Source organism: Podarcis bocagei, assembly GCF_964188305.1.
Source record: "Podarcis bocagei genome assembly, chromosome: 17".
Taxonomy (NCBI): Eukaryota; Metazoa; Chordata; class Lepidosauria; order Squamata; family Lacertidae; genus Podarcis; species Podarcis bocagei.
In genome coordinates, this window is record NC_138143.1 from 12,566,651 (window position 1) to 12,586,332 (window position 19,682).

General features: G+C 45.3%; 2 protein-coding genes across 3 annotated transcripts in view; one reads left to right on the forward strand and one right to left on the reverse strand.

Moving 5' to 3' along the window:
* LOC308576859 (olfactory receptor 10T2-like) overlaps positions 1 to 19,682 on the forward strand; it is a 158,780-nt gene that overhangs the window by 44,636 nt on the left and 94,462 nt on the right. The window lies entirely within an intron of this gene.
* The window catches only part of LOC308576591 (ovostatin-like), a 51,332-nt gene that overhangs the window by 9,481 nt on the left and 22,169 nt on the right, over positions 1 to 19,682 (reverse strand). For both annotated transcript variants that reach the window (XM_081176115.1, XM_081176114.1), the window contains exons 15-27: positions 19,390 to 19,539; positions 18,052 to 18,222; positions 16,761 to 16,884; positions 15,457 to 15,547; positions 14,799 to 15,027; positions 12,160 to 12,286; positions 11,353 to 11,444; positions 8,979 to 9,030; positions 8,069 to 8,152; positions 6,068 to 6,244; positions 4,764 to 4,845; positions 2,600 to 2,756; positions 149 to 223 (exon numbers count right to left, since the gene is read on the reverse strand). In XM_081176115.1, the coding sequence (XP_081032241.1) occupies positions 149 to 223; positions 2,600 to 2,756; positions 4,764 to 4,845; positions 6,068 to 6,244; positions 8,069 to 8,152; positions 8,979 to 9,030; positions 11,353 to 11,444; positions 12,160 to 12,286; positions 14,799 to 15,027; positions 15,457 to 15,547; positions 16,761 to 16,884; positions 18,052 to 18,222; positions 19,390 to 19,539 (1,611 nt within the window). The remainder of the gene's footprint in view (positions 1 to 148; positions 224 to 2,599; positions 2,757 to 4,763; positions 4,846 to 6,067; positions 6,245 to 8,068; positions 8,153 to 8,978; positions 9,031 to 11,352; positions 11,445 to 12,159; positions 12,287 to 14,798; positions 15,028 to 15,456; positions 15,548 to 16,760; positions 16,885 to 18,051; positions 18,223 to 19,389; positions 19,540 to 19,682) is intronic.

The window sequence follows — 19,682 nt, forward strand, 5'->3', positions numbered from 1 at the left end:
TTCTAGATTGACTTGATGCTGATTTCCCGGTGGCGTTAAATAAGATGAAAGAGTATGGAAACTGAAATGCAAGCGTGGCGTTTTAACACATCTTAAAGGAACTGCCTAAGAAATATCTATGAAAACTAGAGTGATAGTAAATCAGTACCGAGCTCTTGAGGTTGCTCTCCAGTAGAGATGAAGTAATATAGGCCGTGAGTATGGTGTTTTGATCCGCTCCATCCTATTTGCAAAGGAAAAATCAGTTAAAACAGGGGTGTAATAGCTCAAAGTCCCCTCCCTAGAGAAATTTTGTTGGGCTTTTCATTTTGCTTCCCTGCAACAATCCCTGGAAATGAAATTCAACCTGCAGTCCTAAGTATACATAAAGATAAAGGTAAAGGGACTCCTGACCATTAGGTCCAGTTGTGGACGACTCTGGGGTTGCAGTGCTCATCTCACTTTATTGGCCGAGGGAGCCGGCGTACAGCTTCCGGGTCATGTGGCCAGCATGACTAAGCCACTTCTGGAGAACCAGAGCAGTGCATGGAAACGCCGTTTACCTTCCCGCCGGAGGAGTACCTATTTATCTACTTGCACTTTGACGTGCTTTCGAACTGCTAGGTTGGCAGGCGCAGGGACCGAGGAATGGGAGCTCACCCCATAGCGGGGATTCGAACCGCCGACCTTCTGATCGGCAAGTCCTAGGCTCTGTGGTTTAACCCACAGCGCCACCCACGTCCCTGTAAGTATACATACTTGAGACTTAATACCCTTAAACTAAGGACTTCTCTACACTTGCTCTTGTCCTGCTGCTTTCTTTTCAGCACTCTTGGATTGCCATTCATTCCGATCTATTGCTAAAAAGTGAGTTTTCCCTTGGAAATGAGCAGGGCAAGGGGAAAACAGCTTGGACCTGTGCTTTTTAGGTATGGCACACGTGGAATTGTGGATGAGTCCTCATCAGTGGGATTTAATTCTTCCAGATAGCTATGCAGAGACTTGCACTGTTTCTACTTGTATGAATCTGGTCTGCAAGTCCACTCACCCCTTTTGGTGCCACAGCGTTGCAGGACGGATGAGGCTTCACTGGGGCCCCGAGAGAGGAATTCAAACTGCAGTGCCCTTCCTGATAGGCGATGGGGGCATAAGCCCCTGCTGCCTATCAGGAACCCGATCCTAGCCTGCACCCTGCTTTGGCAAATGGGGATGCAGGCTGGGACCTGGGCTGGGCCAGGGGGCAGAGCCAATGGAGCCGATGGTGGGCTTCCCTCGGAGCTGCACCCTGCCCATTTAAGCAGCCCATACCCGGGCACTGCCTGTTTGTTCCTGCACCAGGTTTCCCCACCCACCCATGGTTTACGCTGCTAGTCAATGACTTTGCTGTGGTTACGGTGGTAGCTGTTCTTTATGGGTCCAGGTAGGAATTTGCCCACCGGGCTAATTGGCTCTGACCCAGTGGTTTTGCCTACCTCATAGCAATCGCCACAACCGTTTGGGCATTGGGGCAATCCTTTGTTTTGGGTGGAGGGGAGGTTGTAGTCTCTGCCTGCCCCTCCAAACGCTGGGGTATCCCATTAAAGGGATCTTGGGGGGGGGGGAGTGGCCACGTGTGCCCAGGGGGGCCAGGACCGAAGGCACTCTCTCAAATGGCAGTCACCCTATTTGATGTAAGTCTTAGGAACCCCCGCCTGGGTTGACCACGCGTCACATCCGGTGGGCAGGCCGGAAGTACCGTATTTTTTTTGCTCTATAAGACTCACTTTTCCCCTCCTAAAAAGTAAGGGGAAATGTGTGTGCGTCTTATGGAGCGAATGCAGGCTGCACAGCTATCCCAGAAGTCAGAACAGCAAGAGGGGTCGCTGCTTTCACTGCGCAGCGATCCCTCTTGCTGTTCTGGCTTCTGGGATTCAGAATATTTTTTTTCTTGTTTTCCTCCTCCAAAAACTAGGTGTGTCTTATGGTCTGGTGCGTCTTGTAGAGCGAAAAATACGATACTTAGATTGCCCCATGCCCAAGCCAAACCTCTTTCATAGGTATTCAATAAAGTTGTGGCCTGTTTTGACCCCAAACCAGTCTTATTTGTCTCTTATTTATATGGGTTGGGGTATGGAAAGTTTGATGCCTGGTCCTGCAATCTTCAGATAAAAGTAGAACTGTGCTGGACATTTCTTTTCCCCCATTCATTGGGTGAGTGAGCGCCAAACAAAACCCTCCCAAAAGTTCATTGGGTGGAGATAATAGATTTATTTGAATTTGTTTTAGAAGGGGTTGCCACGTATCTCAAGGTGGTCAAGAGTTTTCTATTTATTCCCTTATTTCTTCAAGTGAGAAAAGACCCATGCAACTCAGAGCAGCACAGAGCTCTCTACAGAGCTCCCTACTGACTGCACTTCCATGAAACACACTATAAGGTAAGTGACAACCCCTCCCACAAAATTCCAACAATTTTCTCCCCTCCCCAGTGAGAAAGCATACTTTGCCCCCCCCCCATATTTTCAGGAAATTGGGGGCAAGGAGGGTTTCAGTCCATCGTATTGAAAATCACATCCCTCACACAAACAATTTCCATTTATACTGTCCATAACTTCCTGTGGGAAAGCGATTAATCCATTCCCACCTCTAAGGCTTGGTTGTAGATTTTCCCATCCGACTTGAAGCAGCCATCTGGCCCCTGTTTGCTTGAAATCCAGAGGAGTGCTTGATTCAGGATGGTTTCATCTACAAATATAGCAGGTGAGCTCTGTCCAAATGCTTTGTAGACTAAGGTGGTGAGCCTGAAAGGACAAAGAGCAGAGGGGCCTGGGATGAGAACAGCACTTGGCAAAGCAGGAAGAAGTCAAGACCAGAGTCACCACTTCCAATGCTTCAATATGCACAAAGGACTGTATCCATCTGGAATTAGGGAAGCAGGATAAACCCAGCAGAGGCGCTGATGAAAAGCTCAGCGGAAGGACGGGAAAGAATCGTTTCCGATTTATAGCAGACATAGAAGCCAACTCCTAGGGGCTGAGGGGTCTTCACCCCCCCCATTAAAATATTGGGGAGGCAGAGCCCCCCAAGTTGAAGGGCATTGCCATTCAAATTGTACCCGTGAACAGCATCATATGATCAATTATGCATGGTAAGGCTTACAATATTTTATTCCAGTTGTCACCCCTGGTAGCAGAGTTTGTTTTTTGTTTTTTAAAGGATTAAGCCAGGGGTCAGCAAACTTTTTTTGGGGGGGCGGTCCACTGTCCCTCAGACCTTGTGAGGGGCCAGACCCACCCTCTCCCGAAAGCACCCCCCCACTGCCACTCATGCCGCAGCTGCTGATACCGCCTTGTCTTCGGCAGTGTCGTCATCGTCATCCTCTGACTCAGCCAGGAGTCTGTGGGGCACAAAGCCAATGCTACTGGCCTGGGAGGCAGAGGCAGCCTCCCTGCCGCCACCGCTTCCTCCCACTCGGCTCTTGGCCATACGCGGCCACCTCAGCAGGAAGGAAGAGGTGTTCGTGGCTTTGGATTGGCTGCAGGAGCCTCCTGCAACCAATCCAAAGCCATGCCAGCGTTGCGGAAGTCAGACCCTGCGCGGTGAGCCCTCTGCACCATACTGGTTTAGCGCAGGGACTGACCAAGCGGGTGGCAGGGTCTGCAAGGTTCATGGGCCGGATTAACGAGCCCAGTGGGCCACATCCGGCCCCCGGGCTTTAGTTTGCCGACTCCTAGATTAAGCAGTCACAGATAACAGATCAATCAATGGATATTATTCTGTGAACTGCTCTGAGACCCCTGGGTATAGGGTGGTATACAGGTGAAACTTGAAAAATTAGAATATCATGGAAAAGTTCATTTATTTCAGTAATTCAACTTAAAAGGTGAAGCTAATATATGAGATAGACTCATGTCATGCAAAGCGAGATATGTCAAGCCTTTATTTGCTATTTGCAGTCATTGATGCAAAAGGGGCCCAAACCAAGTACTGAGTACATATGCATGCTTCTACTTCTCAGAGGTCCAGTATTGCTCTATTTGCAATCCTTGTTTTGCTGATTTCATTTAATATTCTAATTTTCTGAGATGGCTAATTTAGGGTTTTCATCAGCTGTATGCCATAATCATCACAATTATAACAAATAAAGGCTTGACATATCTCGCTTTGCACGTCATGAGTCTATCTCATATATTAGTTTCACCTTTTAAGTTGAATTACTGTAATAAATGAACTTTTCCACGATTTTCTAATTTTTTGAGTTTCACCTGTATAAATTCTAATAATAATAATAATAATAATAATAATAATAGCCAGCCAAAGTCTAATGGACCCAAATGGATTAGAACAGAGTTTCCCAAACTTGGGTCTCAGTTGTTTTTGGACTACAACTCCCATCATCCCTAGCTAGCAGGACTCAGCAGTCAAGGATGGTGGGAATTGTAGTCCAAAAGCAGCTGGAGGCCCACGTTTGGGAAACAGTGGATTAGCGCCAGCACTTGCTGAGGGCAAACAAGGGGGGGGAGGCTAGTACTTCATGCACTGCTCATGAGCTTCCCACTTGAAATGGCTGGCCAACTGTTGAAGCTGGATTGAATGGACTCTTGTTCTGAGCTAAGAGGACAAACCTATAATGCTTGTACCAGTGGGAGCAGCAGGAATGAACTCATCTTCCCAAGTGCCCCCAGGTTGGAACCCAGTGCCTTCCTCAGACATTCGGTCCTGGAAGCCCATCAGCCCCACATCTAAAGGAACGGTGCACCGCCATCTTGTTTCCGCTCGAGGCCTTAAAGCAACTTCACAGGTCTTACCAAAGGTTTCCTTCTGCCTCCCTGCTTCCAAAAGTACTGAAGGATCCATCAGGGAGTCTGAATGGCATCTGCCTCTGGTATCCTGAAGTGGAAGAAAAATACAGCAAACCATGTTTTTAGGTGTTTTCCCCCTTTAACTATCAAATACATTTCAAGTGAGGAAGATGGCAAGGGCAGAGATGGCCTTCTCAGTGGTGGCATCCTGGCTATGGAATAGGCTCCCTTGGGAGGCTTGCCTGGTGCCTTATGTATTTAATTATGTGTCAAGTGGAAAACTTTCTATTCACCCATGCCTGTGAAAGCAAATGAAAACCCCTGGGCTCAATGTCTGAGTTGTGTTTTATTCTATCATTTGAGCTGCCAAATTGGTTTTATTTCTCCTTCACAAGAAAGGAAAGTTTTAATGCAGCATTTTAGGGGAGAAATCTATTCAGTCTGCTTTCCACAGAGCACTGACCTGATGTGCCCCAAACTTGCCAGCAAATTGTTACGCAGCTCCCCATGAGGTGGTGGTGATGATGATGATTTACCGTATTTTTCGCTCTATAGGACGCACTTTTCCCCCTCCAAAAATGAAGGGGAAATGTGTGTGCATCTTATGGAGCGAATGCAGGCTTTCGCTGAAGCCTGTAGAGCGAGAGGGGTCGGTGCATACCGACCCCTCTCACTCTCCAGGTTTCAGGCAGCTCTCTGCAAGCCTTCAGAGCCCAGTGGGAGTTCCCGCTGGGCTCCGAAGGCTTGCGGATAGCAGCCTGTTCTGGGGGCTGGGGTCGGGGGAAGCTCGGGCTTCCCCCGTCCCAGCCCCGCGGCTAAAAACAAAGCGGTGCACAGCTTCTCCCGGCTGGAGCGGTTGTGCGTGGCTAAAGAGGAAACCAAGGCTTCTTTGCTCTTTGGGGCTGGGGGGGGGGGAGAAATAATTTTTTCCCTTTATTCCCCCCCCCTAAAAACTAGGTGCGCCCTATGGTCTGGTGCGCCCTATGGAGCGAAAAATACGATATTTGTACCCCGCCCATCCAACTGGGTTGATGCACTCCTCTAGATTTTGCAACACAATGTGCATATCAAATATGCATACAAAATGCATATTGTACTGGTGAATGCAAGGGATAGCATGTCTTTTATGCAAAAGGTGTGCATGAAATGTGCTCAACCTGACAGAACATGCCAGTGCCCTCTTTGTGCTCGTGCTATACCTTCATGTGCCTAAACATGTATGGCTGCCTACGCTGCAGCCATTGAAATGAAAGAGCGACTTGGCAGATGCCGTTACAAATATTCACAGTGTCAGTTTTGAAAGTACTCACCAGCATTTAAATTTCGAATGATCCTGGATTTTTTTTCTTCTGTCAACTGCTTTGTATCAGTCAGGTAGAACAAAATATATAAATGGGACAAGAACATGGCAATATTCTGTTCCGCACAACCATAGGGCATTGGGAGAAGATTTTCAGCGTTCTTCATGGCTGTGCCCAGAATGTCACCTTGGGAGCAAAAGAATATGGGCATTTAAACAACACCAGTGCAGTTAGGGAAAATGTACAAAGCTAGTTCAAATATATGTTGGAAGTGTAAGGAAAAGGAGGGGACATTTTATCATATGTGGTGGGATTGTAAGGTAATTAATTTTTTTTGGGAAATGATATACAACGAATTGAAGAAAATGTTCCATTTAACATTTGTTAAAAAACCTGAAGCATTTTTATTAGGGATTGTTGGGAAAGATCTGCCAAAAAAGCTGAAAAACATATTCATGTATGCGACAACGGCTGCGAGAGTTTTAATAGCACAAGGATGGAAGACTGAAGAAAGCCCAACTAAAGAATCACGGCAAGAAAAATTGATGGATTATGCAGAACTGGCAAAACTGACATACAAGCTACGGGACAAGGATAACTGTGACTTTAAAGATGAATAGGAACCCTTTACAAAGTATTTGAAGACACAAGAAAGCGAACTGGACTCCTTGGCTGGTTTTGAATAAACATTCACAAACTTTTTATTGATAATAATCAGCTAAATAGTTTGAGGATCCATACAACTGTATAACATGCAGAAAACAGCATTTCTAGAGAAATCAAAGACTGGAACTGAGGGAAGTCGGCGGGTGGGGGTGGGTGGGTTCTGTGGGGGGAGGGAGGAAAAATGGGGGGGAAATAAGGATGATATGTTTCTGGATAATATGTTTTGTTTTAATTTTGAATAAAAAGTAATTATTATTTTTTTAAAAAAGAATATGGGCATGTATACATTCCATGTCACATAGAAACAAACTCCTAAGGGCTGAGCCTTCAGCCCCACCCCATAAAATAATTGAGGGGGCTGGAGGCCCCAAAAGTTGACGGGCATTTCCAATCAAATGGCGTGCGTGAGCTGCATATTGTGATTGATTATGTGGGGCTGGTCTCCAATATTTTATTCAAGTTGGCACCCTGCTTGTTACCTCTACAATGGATGCTGTTTTCATAATAAAATGATTGTCCACAAAATCACAGGGCACAGAGCAAATCCCCTCTAGTTCTCCCCCACCTAGAATATCTGCAATTTTAATCTAATTCTGTCAAAGTTTAAAAAGGTATAGCCATTAGGGGAAGAAATCTCTACAATACTTGTGAGCCAAATCACGGTCTCCCAAGGGCTACAGGATAAACATGGCTCTTTTCTGAAGCACCAAAATGGGGTCCAAACCAAATCTTTACCCCAGCCCACTATCAAGTCTGTAATTAATTCCTGGTTCATTGTAAATATACAACTCCAGGCTAAGCACAGAGTAAAGAAGGGAACTGGTACGTGTGTGTTGGGAAGGAGGTTTGATGTTAGAATGGCAAAGGAGAATGAGCGGCAGCTTTTGCCTTTCTCTGCACACTCAGGGGTGCTGAAGACTGCTGTGTTTCAGATCAAGAAATGACTTAGGGGAGACACCTCACAATTACAGTCATACCTTGGTTGTCAAACACCTTGGTACACGTCCATTTTGGCTCCCGAACGCCGCAAACCCGAAAGTGATGTTCTGGTTTGCGAACGTTCTTTGGAACCTGAATGTCCAACGTAGCTTACGCGGCTTCCAATTGAGTGCAGGAAGCTCCTGCAGCCAATCAGAAGCCGTGCCTTGGTTGTCGAATGTTTTTGGAAGTTGAACGGGCCTCCGGAATGGATTCCATTCAACAACCAAGGTACAACTGTATTTTGATGGAGCAATGCCATACTAGGAAAAAAAATCACATCAAATATGAAATGTCACAACAATCTTACACAAGGTGCAAACAGGAAATAAAGATTTCAAGTATGATAACATTCTGAGAACTTACCAAGGACATAAAGTGAAGCTTTTTCTGATCCAATCACCAGATTTGAAGGCAAGTTCAAGGTTATTGTTTCAGAGACTGGGGTACCTAAGGATTTACAGCAATAAATAATGGGGTCTGGATGTGGGTCCTCTTTCAACATTCTTTATATAGCATGGGAGCCTTTGTCATAGCTTTTAAGTGAAGAAACTGGCAAATGGTGGTAATGGAGCTGAAATTAATTTACCCACCAGTTATAATTGGATAGCCCGTGAATATTTGACTTCAGTATTTAGGTCTAATCTACACTATACATTTAAAACATTCTTATACCACTTCAACAGTCATGGAGAATCCTGGAAACAGTCGTTTGTTAAGGATGCTGGGAATTCTAGCTCTTTGAGGCCAGCACCCTTAAACTACAGTTCCCAGGACTCCTTGGGAGAAGCCAAAGTTCTTGGGTTGTTCTTGTTTTTATTTTGATTGCGTATTTTGTGTTTTTATATTGTGATTTTATCCTGTGAACCACCCTGAGACCTGCAGGTATAGGGCGGTATAGAAATTTAATAAATAACAATAAAACAATAATGACTGTTAAAGTGCTTTAAATGCATTGTATTGGACACAATGCTATTTAAGGCTCAGGATTGCTGTGGGTCAGGTTCTTATTCTCAAACAGTAATTGAAGCTAAGAATTAATGGTATCAGTATTGGATATTTTTATTTATAGTATTTCTGTTCTGCCTTTTAAAAATAATATATATATTTAAGGCAGCCAACAATGTAACAGAAAATTCAACTATAACAAACACGTTTGGCAGCTGGCACAATTCTGTATTTTACACCTGCCGAAGTAAAACCAAATAAAGGGATGTCAACATCTATAAACAATTATGGAAATGTTGGATTTTTATTCTATGCATGTAGCGCATACCTTTTACGCAGATCAGAGAGCTCTGGGTAACCTCCTTCTTGATGCCTTCAGACTGGATGACAGAGGAAACGGTAAGATGAAAAATACAGAATAATTAATAATAAAAATAATTTATTATTTATACCCCGCCCATTTGGCTGGGCTTCCCCAGCCACTCTGGGCAGCTTCCAACAAAGTATTAAAATACTGTAATACATGGATCCATCCATCCATCCATTCATTTTCTACACCACCTAAGGATCTCAGGGCATATAAAAACTCAAAAATGCCTAACGCAATAATGAACAAATATGAAAACAATACTCCCCACAGTTTAAAAGAACATAAAGCTTGCAAATAGGGAAGAAGCCAGAATAATACAGAGCATCCATGCTGCCTGCATAGTTCTCCTGGGCTTCATTTGAAGACCCTCCAGACTGCAGGTCTCAATTAATCCATAAGTGGAGGAACAATTCGCTATCTATTCCTCCTCATTCGGGACTGCCAGCTAGCTTCTGCTTTCCACCCATGTACTTCTAGGCTTCCACGATGTATCATGCCAAACCTATGCACACACTGGGCAACCCCTTGTAAGGACCTGTTCCTCTCTATAGCGGCATTTGTGCTCATATACCACCAGCATCGGGATGCGGGTGGCGCTGTGGGTTAAACCACAGAGCCTAGGACTTGCCGATCACAAGGTTGGCAGTTCGAATCCCCGCGACGGGGTGAGCTGCTGTTGCTCGGTCCCTGCTCCTGCCAACCTAGCAGTTCGAAAGCACGTCAAAGTGCAAGTAGATAAATAGGTACCGCTCCGGCGGGAAGGTAAACGGCGTTTCTGTGCGCTGCTCTGGTTCGCCAGAAGCGGTTTAGTCATGCTGGCCACATGACCCGGAAGCTGTATGCTGGCTCCCTCGGCCAATAAAGCGAGATGAGCACCGCAACCCCAGAGTTGGTAACGACTGGACCTAATGGTCAGGGGTCCCTTTACCTTTTACCACCAGTATCAGCTGGTGTGGTGGGGCAGAGACAGCCTCTCGGCACCCAAATCACTGCAGCTTCCCTGGACTTCCTGGGAGCCTGTCAGGCCCTGTTCTTGCCTCTCTCCACCTGGCCCAGGGTGGGTCCTGACAGGCTTCATAAGAACTGCTGCTGCTGCCCAGCAAGGACTGGGGTATTTTGGGAAAAGTTTAATCAGGAGTTTTTGTTGTTACTGATATTAATTTTTTAGTATCTGTGTTTTTATGTGGAAATTGTTCAGTTTGGTTATGCAGTTTTTGATGTGTTTTATTGATTTTTATGACTACTTTGCTCTGTTTGCAATTATGTAAATCTTTTCATATTGCGAGCTGCCTTGAGAATTGTTTTAACTGTGGAAAGGCGGCATACAAATGAAATGATGATGATGAGGTAAAAAAGGACCCCTGGACGGTTAAGTCCAGTCAAAGGCGACTTATAGGCTTGCGGTGCTCATCTTGCTTCCAGGCCGAGGGAGCCGGCGTTTGTCCACAGACAGCTTTCTGGGTCATGTGGCCAGCAGCACTAAACCACTTCTGGCGTAACGGAACACCGTGATGGAAGCCAGAGCGCATGGATACGCCGTTTACCTTCCCGCCGCAGCAGTACCTATTTATCTACTTGCACTGGCGTGCTTTCGAACTGCTAGGTTGGCAGGAGCAGGGACCGAGCAATGGGAGCTCATCCTGTCGTGGGGATTCGAACTGCTGACCTTCTGATCGGCAAGCCCAAGAGGCTCAGTGGTTTAGACTACAGCACCACCTGCGTCCCCTTATGATGATGATGGTGGATGGTGGATGTCAGTGATGTTCCTTCACTGAGAGGGAATGAGAACGTAGGCATAGAGAGAGAACAGATAAGAATGGAATGCAGAGGGGAGGGAGCAGCAGCAGGGAGCAGACGTAACTTGATCTCTGGACACAGGGAAAGAATGCAAGTTGTCAGCTCAGACAGTGACACAGATACAGGAGTACAGGGATCACCCTGGCCAAGAAGCGTGAAAATGACAGGAAGAGAAGGTGCAGGTTTTCCTGTTGTGGGGAAAGGGGGCGGAGCTCAGTTCTGGCAACTGTGCTATCTGAGGAGGACGGAGATTAGCTGAGCTCCGACCGGGACTTTTTTATTTGACTAATAAATCTGAAGTAATTAAATTCCAGAGTCGTCTCATGTGTGAGAGAGACATCTAAGCCTTACAGGGCAGGGCAGGAGTGAAGTCAGGGCTGCACAAATGAATCCAAGCCAGTCCTCTTGCCTGTAAACCTTTGCAGCTCCAACTCCAACCTCTCCACCACTAAATGACACTGGTTGCTAATGTGCACCACTGTGGTCCACAAAACCCTTTTCCGTCTCTTGCAGATGCCAATCTTCTCATGCTTACCTCAACCCAAAGCGGCTTGATCACGGTGTCCCTTCGTCCTGCGCTCAGCTCAGTTCCTTTGGCTTCAGCAGTGATACTGAAATTCACCATACCTGAAAGAAGGAATGGAAAGAAAACTTACATATTGGGTGGGAAGCCAGCTTTTAAATTTGTATTCAGAATCAGAAGAATCTTTATTTGCACCAGCCACTAGCCATAGCAATAAAATAAAATGTACTGAAGATAGAGGTAAAAACTTAACTATACAAAATACATTTTGGAAGTTTGCATCAACCATGAAATAATAGATCTTATTCTAACTGCCCCTGCTAAAACCTTGCAGTTTTTGCTGTCACCTGATCATCTTGATCTACTAAAAGAAAGGACACAGTAGCAATGGTTGAGGGGTAATAAACCTCACTCCTCAAATCTTTGTATTTAATTTGTATTAATCTGGTGACATTTGTTAAAAATTATGAAAAATCAATAAAAAATAACCGGCAAAAAACCCACAAACTTACATGTAAAGTCCAATTTGTCACCGCCATGGCACTGAAGCAAGAAGAGCAGCATATATATTCCCTTGTATGTTGCATGTTTTAGATAACTAATATACAAATCATTTATAATGTACATAGGGCATTCCTAGCAGTAAACAGTAGCAGCTTGTTTCTTGCTCGAAGCCATAAGGATTATCAGGGTTTCCAGTTTCATTTATCATTTCATTTCATTAAAAATACATTTATTTTTAAGTTGCAATTTGGTGAGAAATTTAAGAAATTCAGAGGAAAGCTAAAATTGCAAAATTCTGCAAGAGAAGATGATTACCCAGTCTTTGAGGGGTAATTCTCCACGTGTAGGATTGTGTTTCATTCGCACAGATTCTTACGGAGTTGTTCCCTGGAGACAGCTTTTCTGCTTTGAAATCCTGAGACTCTTCCAGCTTAACATCTATCTGAGAGCAGGGAAAACAATGACAATAGTGTTGTAAGTTTGTGGAGTCGCCCTTCTACTTCTGGGGTGGCAGACACTGAATTTAGCATGTTAAAATATAAGACATGTTGTTGTTGTTGTTGTTTTAAAAAAAGCCAGGCTGGCTTCCTGATGAAATAATCGTCTGAAGAGATGGACCATTAAGAGAACGCAAAAGATAGGGCAACGGCGCATCACAAAGGCCATCAGCAAGGCACACAGTCTCTTCCTGGAATCACACACCACTTGGAGACTGGGGTGGTGTGCAACAATATAAAATAAGGAGCTGTCAAGTGCCAATTAAAACCTAGAATGTACAACTGCTATCTTGACTTGGGAGCAAATTACAAGCAGTACCGGATTTCACCCTGTGAAGTCCCCATGGCAATCGAAATCTCGACACCCCCCCCCCCGTCACAAATTATCTAGAGGAATAACATTGAACTAAGAAAGCTTGGTTGTCATTTTCTTTCAAGATCAAATCTGGCCTGGGAGAGTGGAGTGCTGACTGACTCCAGCTACAAAAGCTGAGGCTGTTGAACAGATTCTTGGGCTGGAGTATTGTTTACGGGGGGTTGAGAGAGCTGTTGCTGTTATTGATGTTGTTGTTGTATCTTTAGTTTTAGATCTTATGATTTACGTGGAAATTGTTTCCATTTGGTTGTGTACTTTTTGGTGTGTTTTATTTATTGTTTATGACTTCTGTTATGTTTGTAATTATGTAAATCTTATCATGTTGTAAGCCGCCTTCAGCATAGTTTCAACTATGGAAAGGCGCCATACAAATAAAATGATGATGATGATAATATTTTGATCCATTGTCACAGGGCCCCTATAAAAGGTGGTGGTGGGGGCCCCATAGGCTGGTACCTACTCTGACCTATTTGGTAATCCAGCACTGATTACAAGGCATTTTTCCTACTCTTGCAACTTGCATTCCTGGACCAGAAAATGTCAAGAGCTCAGATGATCACAATCCAGGAACGACTGTAACTGTCTTACAGCTGAATCTTGTAAAAGGCACCCCTAGTGACCAAGGACTTCTGAGTCTCCAGTGATGGCGCTAGATCTAAGAGCACCGCCCGGCCACTCACCTGCTTCTTTAGGGAGAGTGCAGCCCCATCCAGGGCAGGCAACATACTGACTTCCTGGAGTCAGGTGCACTACACGGCAAATACGTATTTGCCCTGCCTGAATGACTGGCTGCATTTTAGCTAGATTGGCCCTCTCTCTTTAGACTTTCCTCTTGCCCTCTGAGGTCCTGCTCACAGATAGAATGGGTAAGCACCCAAGGAAAGTGAATGATGAGTAAAGGATTGTGGATTCTTCAGTTCTATCTCTCCTAAATTATGTAAGATGCCAAGTCATAATAGCAGCTAAAGCAAGTTTTTTAAAAATAAAATTTGCCTGCAGGGACAGGGTTTCTGTAATGTGTTCCACTTCTGTGTTTTGCTACCCTGTTATGTATTCAGTGGTCTTTGTTTGCCTGAGCTTGAGTCTGGTCTAAGTATTCTGGATTTGGGCCTCTGCCACCGGCCCTTGAACTCTGAGTTGTGATTTGAAGCTTGGAAGTTTAGGCACCCAATCATGTTGGGAGTGGCCCAGGCAGAAGAAGAAGAAGAAGAAGAAGAAGAAGAAGAAGAAGAAGAGGAGGTGGAGGAGGAGTTTGGATTTGATATCTCGCTTTATCACTACCCAAAGAAGTCTCAAAGCGGCTCACAACCTCCTTTCCCTTCCTCCCCCACAACAAACACTCTTGTGAGGTGGGTGGGGCTGAGAGACTTCAGAGAAGTGTGACTAGCCCAAGGTCACCCAGCAGCTGCCTGTGGAGGAGCGGGGAAGTGAACCCGGTTCACCAGATTACGAGTCCACTCAGTGGCGTAGCGTGGGGGGTGCCAGGGGGGCAGGCCGCACCGGGCGCAACATCTGGGGGGGCGCGCTCGCTGCCTCCGGAGTCGCCGAAGAGCCTCGGGCGCAGGCTGTAGCAGAGCCGCATGTCTCGCGGAACCGACGAGCTGTGTGCGCGCCCGGGCTGAAGGCGTCCGGCAGTTAGCGGCTCTCAGCACTCGTCTGGTCCCGCCAGGCAGCCCCACCTCACACCCCCGCCTCCGCCGCTGCTGCTGCAGCTGCTGGGCCGTTGCATTTTCCTCGCCTCTCTGCCCCCCTCCTCCTCCGGGCAAGCGGCGTCATTTGGGCGGCAGCGCCAGCGGCAACTCGCAGGTTAGGGGTTAGGGGGGCGCAAATTACGTGCCTTGCCCCGGGTTAGGGGGCGCAAATTACTTGCGTTGCCCCGGGTGCTGACAACCCACGCTACGCCGCTGAGTCCACTGCTCTTAACCACTACACCACACTGGCTCTCAGGAAACTGTTTCCCAGTTATGTAGTTCAATAAAGGTTCTTGCTGTTATCACTGTGTCTTGCCTCATGGGAACCCACCTGCACTTCATACCCTGTATTAGGTTTTAAGAGCACTAACTGGAGACAGAAGAACGTACCTCAATGCAGTCGTCCAGGAAATTGAAGACATTGCCTTTAAAAAGGAATACTTCCCCTCGGATAGTGGAGTAGGGCATAGCTGGCTCAACAAAGAATGGCTGAAAAGCTGTCATGGAGGCAGTTCCTGAGAGGCCAAACCCAATGTTGTCGTTCATACAGAATGCATTGGCTTCCCATTCAGTGATGGTGTCAGGCACGGTGTATGAGAGATTGGCTTTCCCACTAGAACTGAAGCATAAGAGGACAAAATTGTAGACTCTTTTCACATGGATCTATGTCTACAATTAAATTTGTTACTAATATAAGCTTCGTACCATTTAAGAGTATGCATATGCCCCAAATATCTTTATATACTAAAATAAAAATATTGTGGATGGATTTTCCACTGAAAGCTATTGCTATCAGTAGCAGCTCCCAAATTTATACAGTAAATATCCCATACAGTACAGTGCAGGGCTCTTCAGCACTTGGGTGTGCGTGTGTGTTTTTCCCACAAGTTGCCCAAATATCTAAAAATAAAAACCATAATGAAGAAAGGATTATCCAGCTAAATGAGGTTCTAATAATTCTCTCAACTTTTTTTTCACACAAGGACTCTTAAACGGAATCCAGAAAATGAAAGTAAAAATAACAAGATAGAATAGTAGAAAGACTCACTCAACCCAAAGCAGCTGCCAAAAGAATGTTTCAGGAAAGTATGTTCTCAACGTGCTTGTCCCCCCAGCTGCAGCACTAAAAGCAACTTTTGCTGAAAAACAAAGAAAGGACAAGATGATGAGAGAAAAGGGAGTTTGGCTTCTATAACAGAAATAGTACTGAAGAGGTTTAGGGTTTAATGGTGAAATTAATGCTTCACATTAAAAGGACATCAAGCAGGAATGATGTTGAAACTATGGATAACCTCCTTTTGCCAGCTCTAAGGGTCATGATACATCAACATGGCACACTACTGCTGCCATTATGCAAAATAAGATGTCAGCATTTCTAAATCTGGGAAATAGTGATAGCCTTCCACAAGGGATTTTTTTACCTTTATCAGAAACTCTGTGGCTCCTATGTCTGTTGCGGCCAAATGAGATGTGACATTTGTCATATGAGGTGGACTATTAAACAAATTACCAGTGTGGTGGGGTCCTATCCCCTGAACTGGACTGAGATCATGGCATGAGAGGCAGGGGGCATTAAGACTTTGCTCTCGCCCTGATCTCAGCTGGAATCCCACAATCCCAATGCCGGCTGCTCACAATCTAGTTTGATTGTCTCTCAGTGTGGGTATAACTAATAAGGGGGCAACCATCATGATATCACTATGGTTTTGATAATTAATAGTGAGCCTAGACATTTTCTTTTTTTAAAAAAGCAAAACATTGGAGGGAAGCTGAATCTTATTTTATGCCTTGCAATGCGCTAGCACGACACCATCTGCGCTGATAAATCGGGTCCTCCCTTAAAGAGGGCATTGTGGTGAGACCTGGAAACCGACACTCTGTGTTGTGGGTGCGTACAATAGGTCAGCCACAACACCCGATTGGTAGGTCCCTCGTAGCTGGGGGCAATCTGGACAATGGGACGCAGTCCAAACGGTTTGAGGTACCTATTTATACCCATGCACGTGACCCAGAGCTTCCTCTTTCGGCGTGTGCATTTGGAACACCCGCTCACCTCTCCCTACTTTTAGGGTTTTGCGCTTGACCTTGCTATGCCATCTTGTGTCATCTGTCATTGGGACAGGGGCATGGCAGGAATTTTCCCACTTGGCTGATTGGCTGTTGCCATTTGGGTTTCGCCTGCCGCATAGAAAATCGTCACAACTTGTAAGGTTGCGGATAGGCTCTGGTTCAGGTGATAAGGATGGGAGAACGCTCTCGCCATCCCTATGTGAAGGGTATTCCATCAAAACAATCAGCCTAAAACAGAACAGCCCATCACCCTTATAACATTGCAATGAGTCCTTTTCTAACCTTCATCCATAATACGAGGTTCATCATCAGGATAATCAGATGAAATCTTCTTGCATTCAAAGTCACTTTGGCATACAACGGGCTTTTGTAGTGTAGAGTTGGTGAAAACCTTGAGACCCAAGTTCTTAAAAGGAATAGATAAAATGCTGTTTAACTCATTTCTTTAGACAACCAAACCTACCACACTTTCTAAGACATTCTCGTTGATAATATGGTTCTTTCTAGGTGAGGTGAATTATTTATCCAGAGTAGCACACATACTTCAGGCCACCTCACTGGTTCTTCACATACTTTTATAACTTACTAACTGGGCTTAAGAGGGTAAAGTGCTGTTAGATGACCAGTGTTGATTACATTGCTACAGTCATTTGCTCATGAAAACTGAATCCATCTATTTCAGGAAGAGGTATCTATAATACAAGGGCGATCCATGGGTGGCGCTGTGGTCTGAACCACTGAACCTCTTGGGCTTGCTGATTGGAAGGTCGGCAGTTCAAATCCCCATGACAGGGTGAGCTCCCATTGCTCAGTCCCAGCTCCTGCCAACCTAGCAGTTCAAAAGCATGCCAGTGCAAGTAGATAAATAGGAAGCGCTGTGATGGGAAGGTAAACAGTGTTTCTGTGCGCTCTGGTTTCCGTCACGGTGTCCTGTTGCTCTAGAAGTGGTTTAGTCATGCTGGCCACATGATCCAGAAAGCTGTCTGTGGACAAATACTGACTCCTTTGGCCTGAAAGCGAGATGAGTGCCGCAACCCCATAGTCGCCTTTGACTGGACTTAACCGTCCAGGGGACCTTTAAAGGTAAAGGTAAAGGGACCCCTGACCATTAGGTCCATTACTGGCCGACTCTGGGGTTGTGGCGCTCATCTCACTTTACTGGCCGAGGGAACAGGCGTACAGCTTCTGGGTCATGTGGCCAGCAGGACTAAGTTGCTTCTGGTGAACCAGAGCAGCGCACGGAAACGCTGTTTACTTTCCCACCAGAGCGGTACCTATTTATCTACTTGCACTTTGACGTGCTTTCGAACTGCTAGGTTGGCAGGAGCAGGGACCAAGCAATGGGAGCTCACCCCATTGTGGGGATTCGAACCGCTGACCTTCTGATCGGCAAGTCCTAGGCTCTGTGATTTAACCCACAGCGCCACCCGCTGGGGATCTTTACCTTAAAAGAGCACCACTCATGCTCATCTCTGCTCTAGATCATAACTAGTTTTCAGTACTAGCCATATACAGGTTGCCTTCCCCAAAAGCAGCAGTGCCAGTCCCAATATAAGCATAGAGACAAACATACCCTGAAAACGTCATAGACATTGCCATCATCAGTCACATTCACAGGTATGTAGAATTGGCCATGAAAGAAAGTATTTTTCAGGTCAACGCATGGCTCTTTAGGGGTATCTTCAAGGTTCAACCCATTATAATAATAGCCATAAAGTTCTTGATAAGGAAGGCGAGAGTACACCTGGTGAGAAATGAATAATGAACACAGATGAGACCTGGAGGAGCATAAAAGCCTGCCTTACATGAGCAGGGGCAGTGCTTTTTTCCTGATGGGACGCAGGGATATGCATATCTCTAAACATTTTGTGAATGTAAGTTTGGCCTCATTGAGGGGCAGTATTTCAATATGAGTAGGAAAATGAGAATGCCCCTAAACATATATTTTTTTTAGAAAAAAAGCACCGAGCAGTGATATCTACAAGCAAACATCAAGATGGGCATTCCAGTTATGGAGATGCTGAAGGTTTATAGGTAAAATCATTCTTATTCTGCGTGCCCTTTAATGGCTTAATATGTGAGTGGAAATCTATTCCTTCTGATTTTTCTTCAGCAGATGAAGCATGCCTGGAACACAACGTAGTCAAAGCTTTTTATTAGCAAGACCCATTTAATTATTATGTTTTGGTGCACAGTAGAATATTGAACCTTTTTCTATATCCCACAGCTGGGATGAGGAGTCAAAGAAATTTCATGCAGGCCTATTCACTGAGATTTGGTTGTAATAGTCTTTTTCTCATTCCCTGTAGAACTGAATAGCTTCATAAGCAAATATAGTTATCATTACTGTTCTTTTCTTTGAAAAACATTTGCATAAAATGCCATCCTGCCGCTGGTGTGTCAAGGAAAATGTATGGGCCGCCCTCAAGTAGATCAATGAACTGAAATTTCTAGAAAAATTTGGTACTTGGCCACATTAAGGAGCTTCTTGCTTCCTAGTTTCCAGTGGGGAAAGATAACATGCCTGTTCTGTTCTTGGTTTCAGGTAACAGTCTCTATAAGCCCCAAAGGAATTTGGTATTATTAGCTAAACCTCCTCAAAATCATAAACAGGCTGCATTTAAAAAAATCATTCTTCAAGGTTCTGAAGGATTCTGTCACCCATATCTTTAAAAAATATGTCTAGAACAGAACAACTCAGCATAAAGCAGACCAAAATACAAGTGGGTCTCTAAGGGTTTCTCACAGAGTTATACAACACAAGGGGAGGATTTCTGGTGCCAGAGGAGTAGACAACCTGATTCTGTGCTCATTTCTATAGATGGTGGCTTTCAGTGGTGGGACCACTGAAAGGAGACCTAATACTTGGAATGGCTCTGGGTTGAAGGTGCACCAAAAATCCAGGACTCACGCTCTCAGGAGTCAGATCTTCTCCAGGCCTCAGAAGCAGAACGCTCTTATCCACAGCCCGCAGGGCACAGAAGGAGTTGCTGGCAGCTTTGAGGTTAAGGCCAATGCCTGAGGCTGGCAGTGCTTCTTTCTTAGAGAACTGCAGGCTGACCTGGAATTGAATGGAGATGTCAGATATCTGTCAGGGGATCATCTCAGAAGTTATTGTGGTACAGTCCCCACCCATAGCTATTCTGTCTGTTGTGAAAGTCTACTTAACAGCTGTAATTCCCCTGGCAATTATCACAAGATATA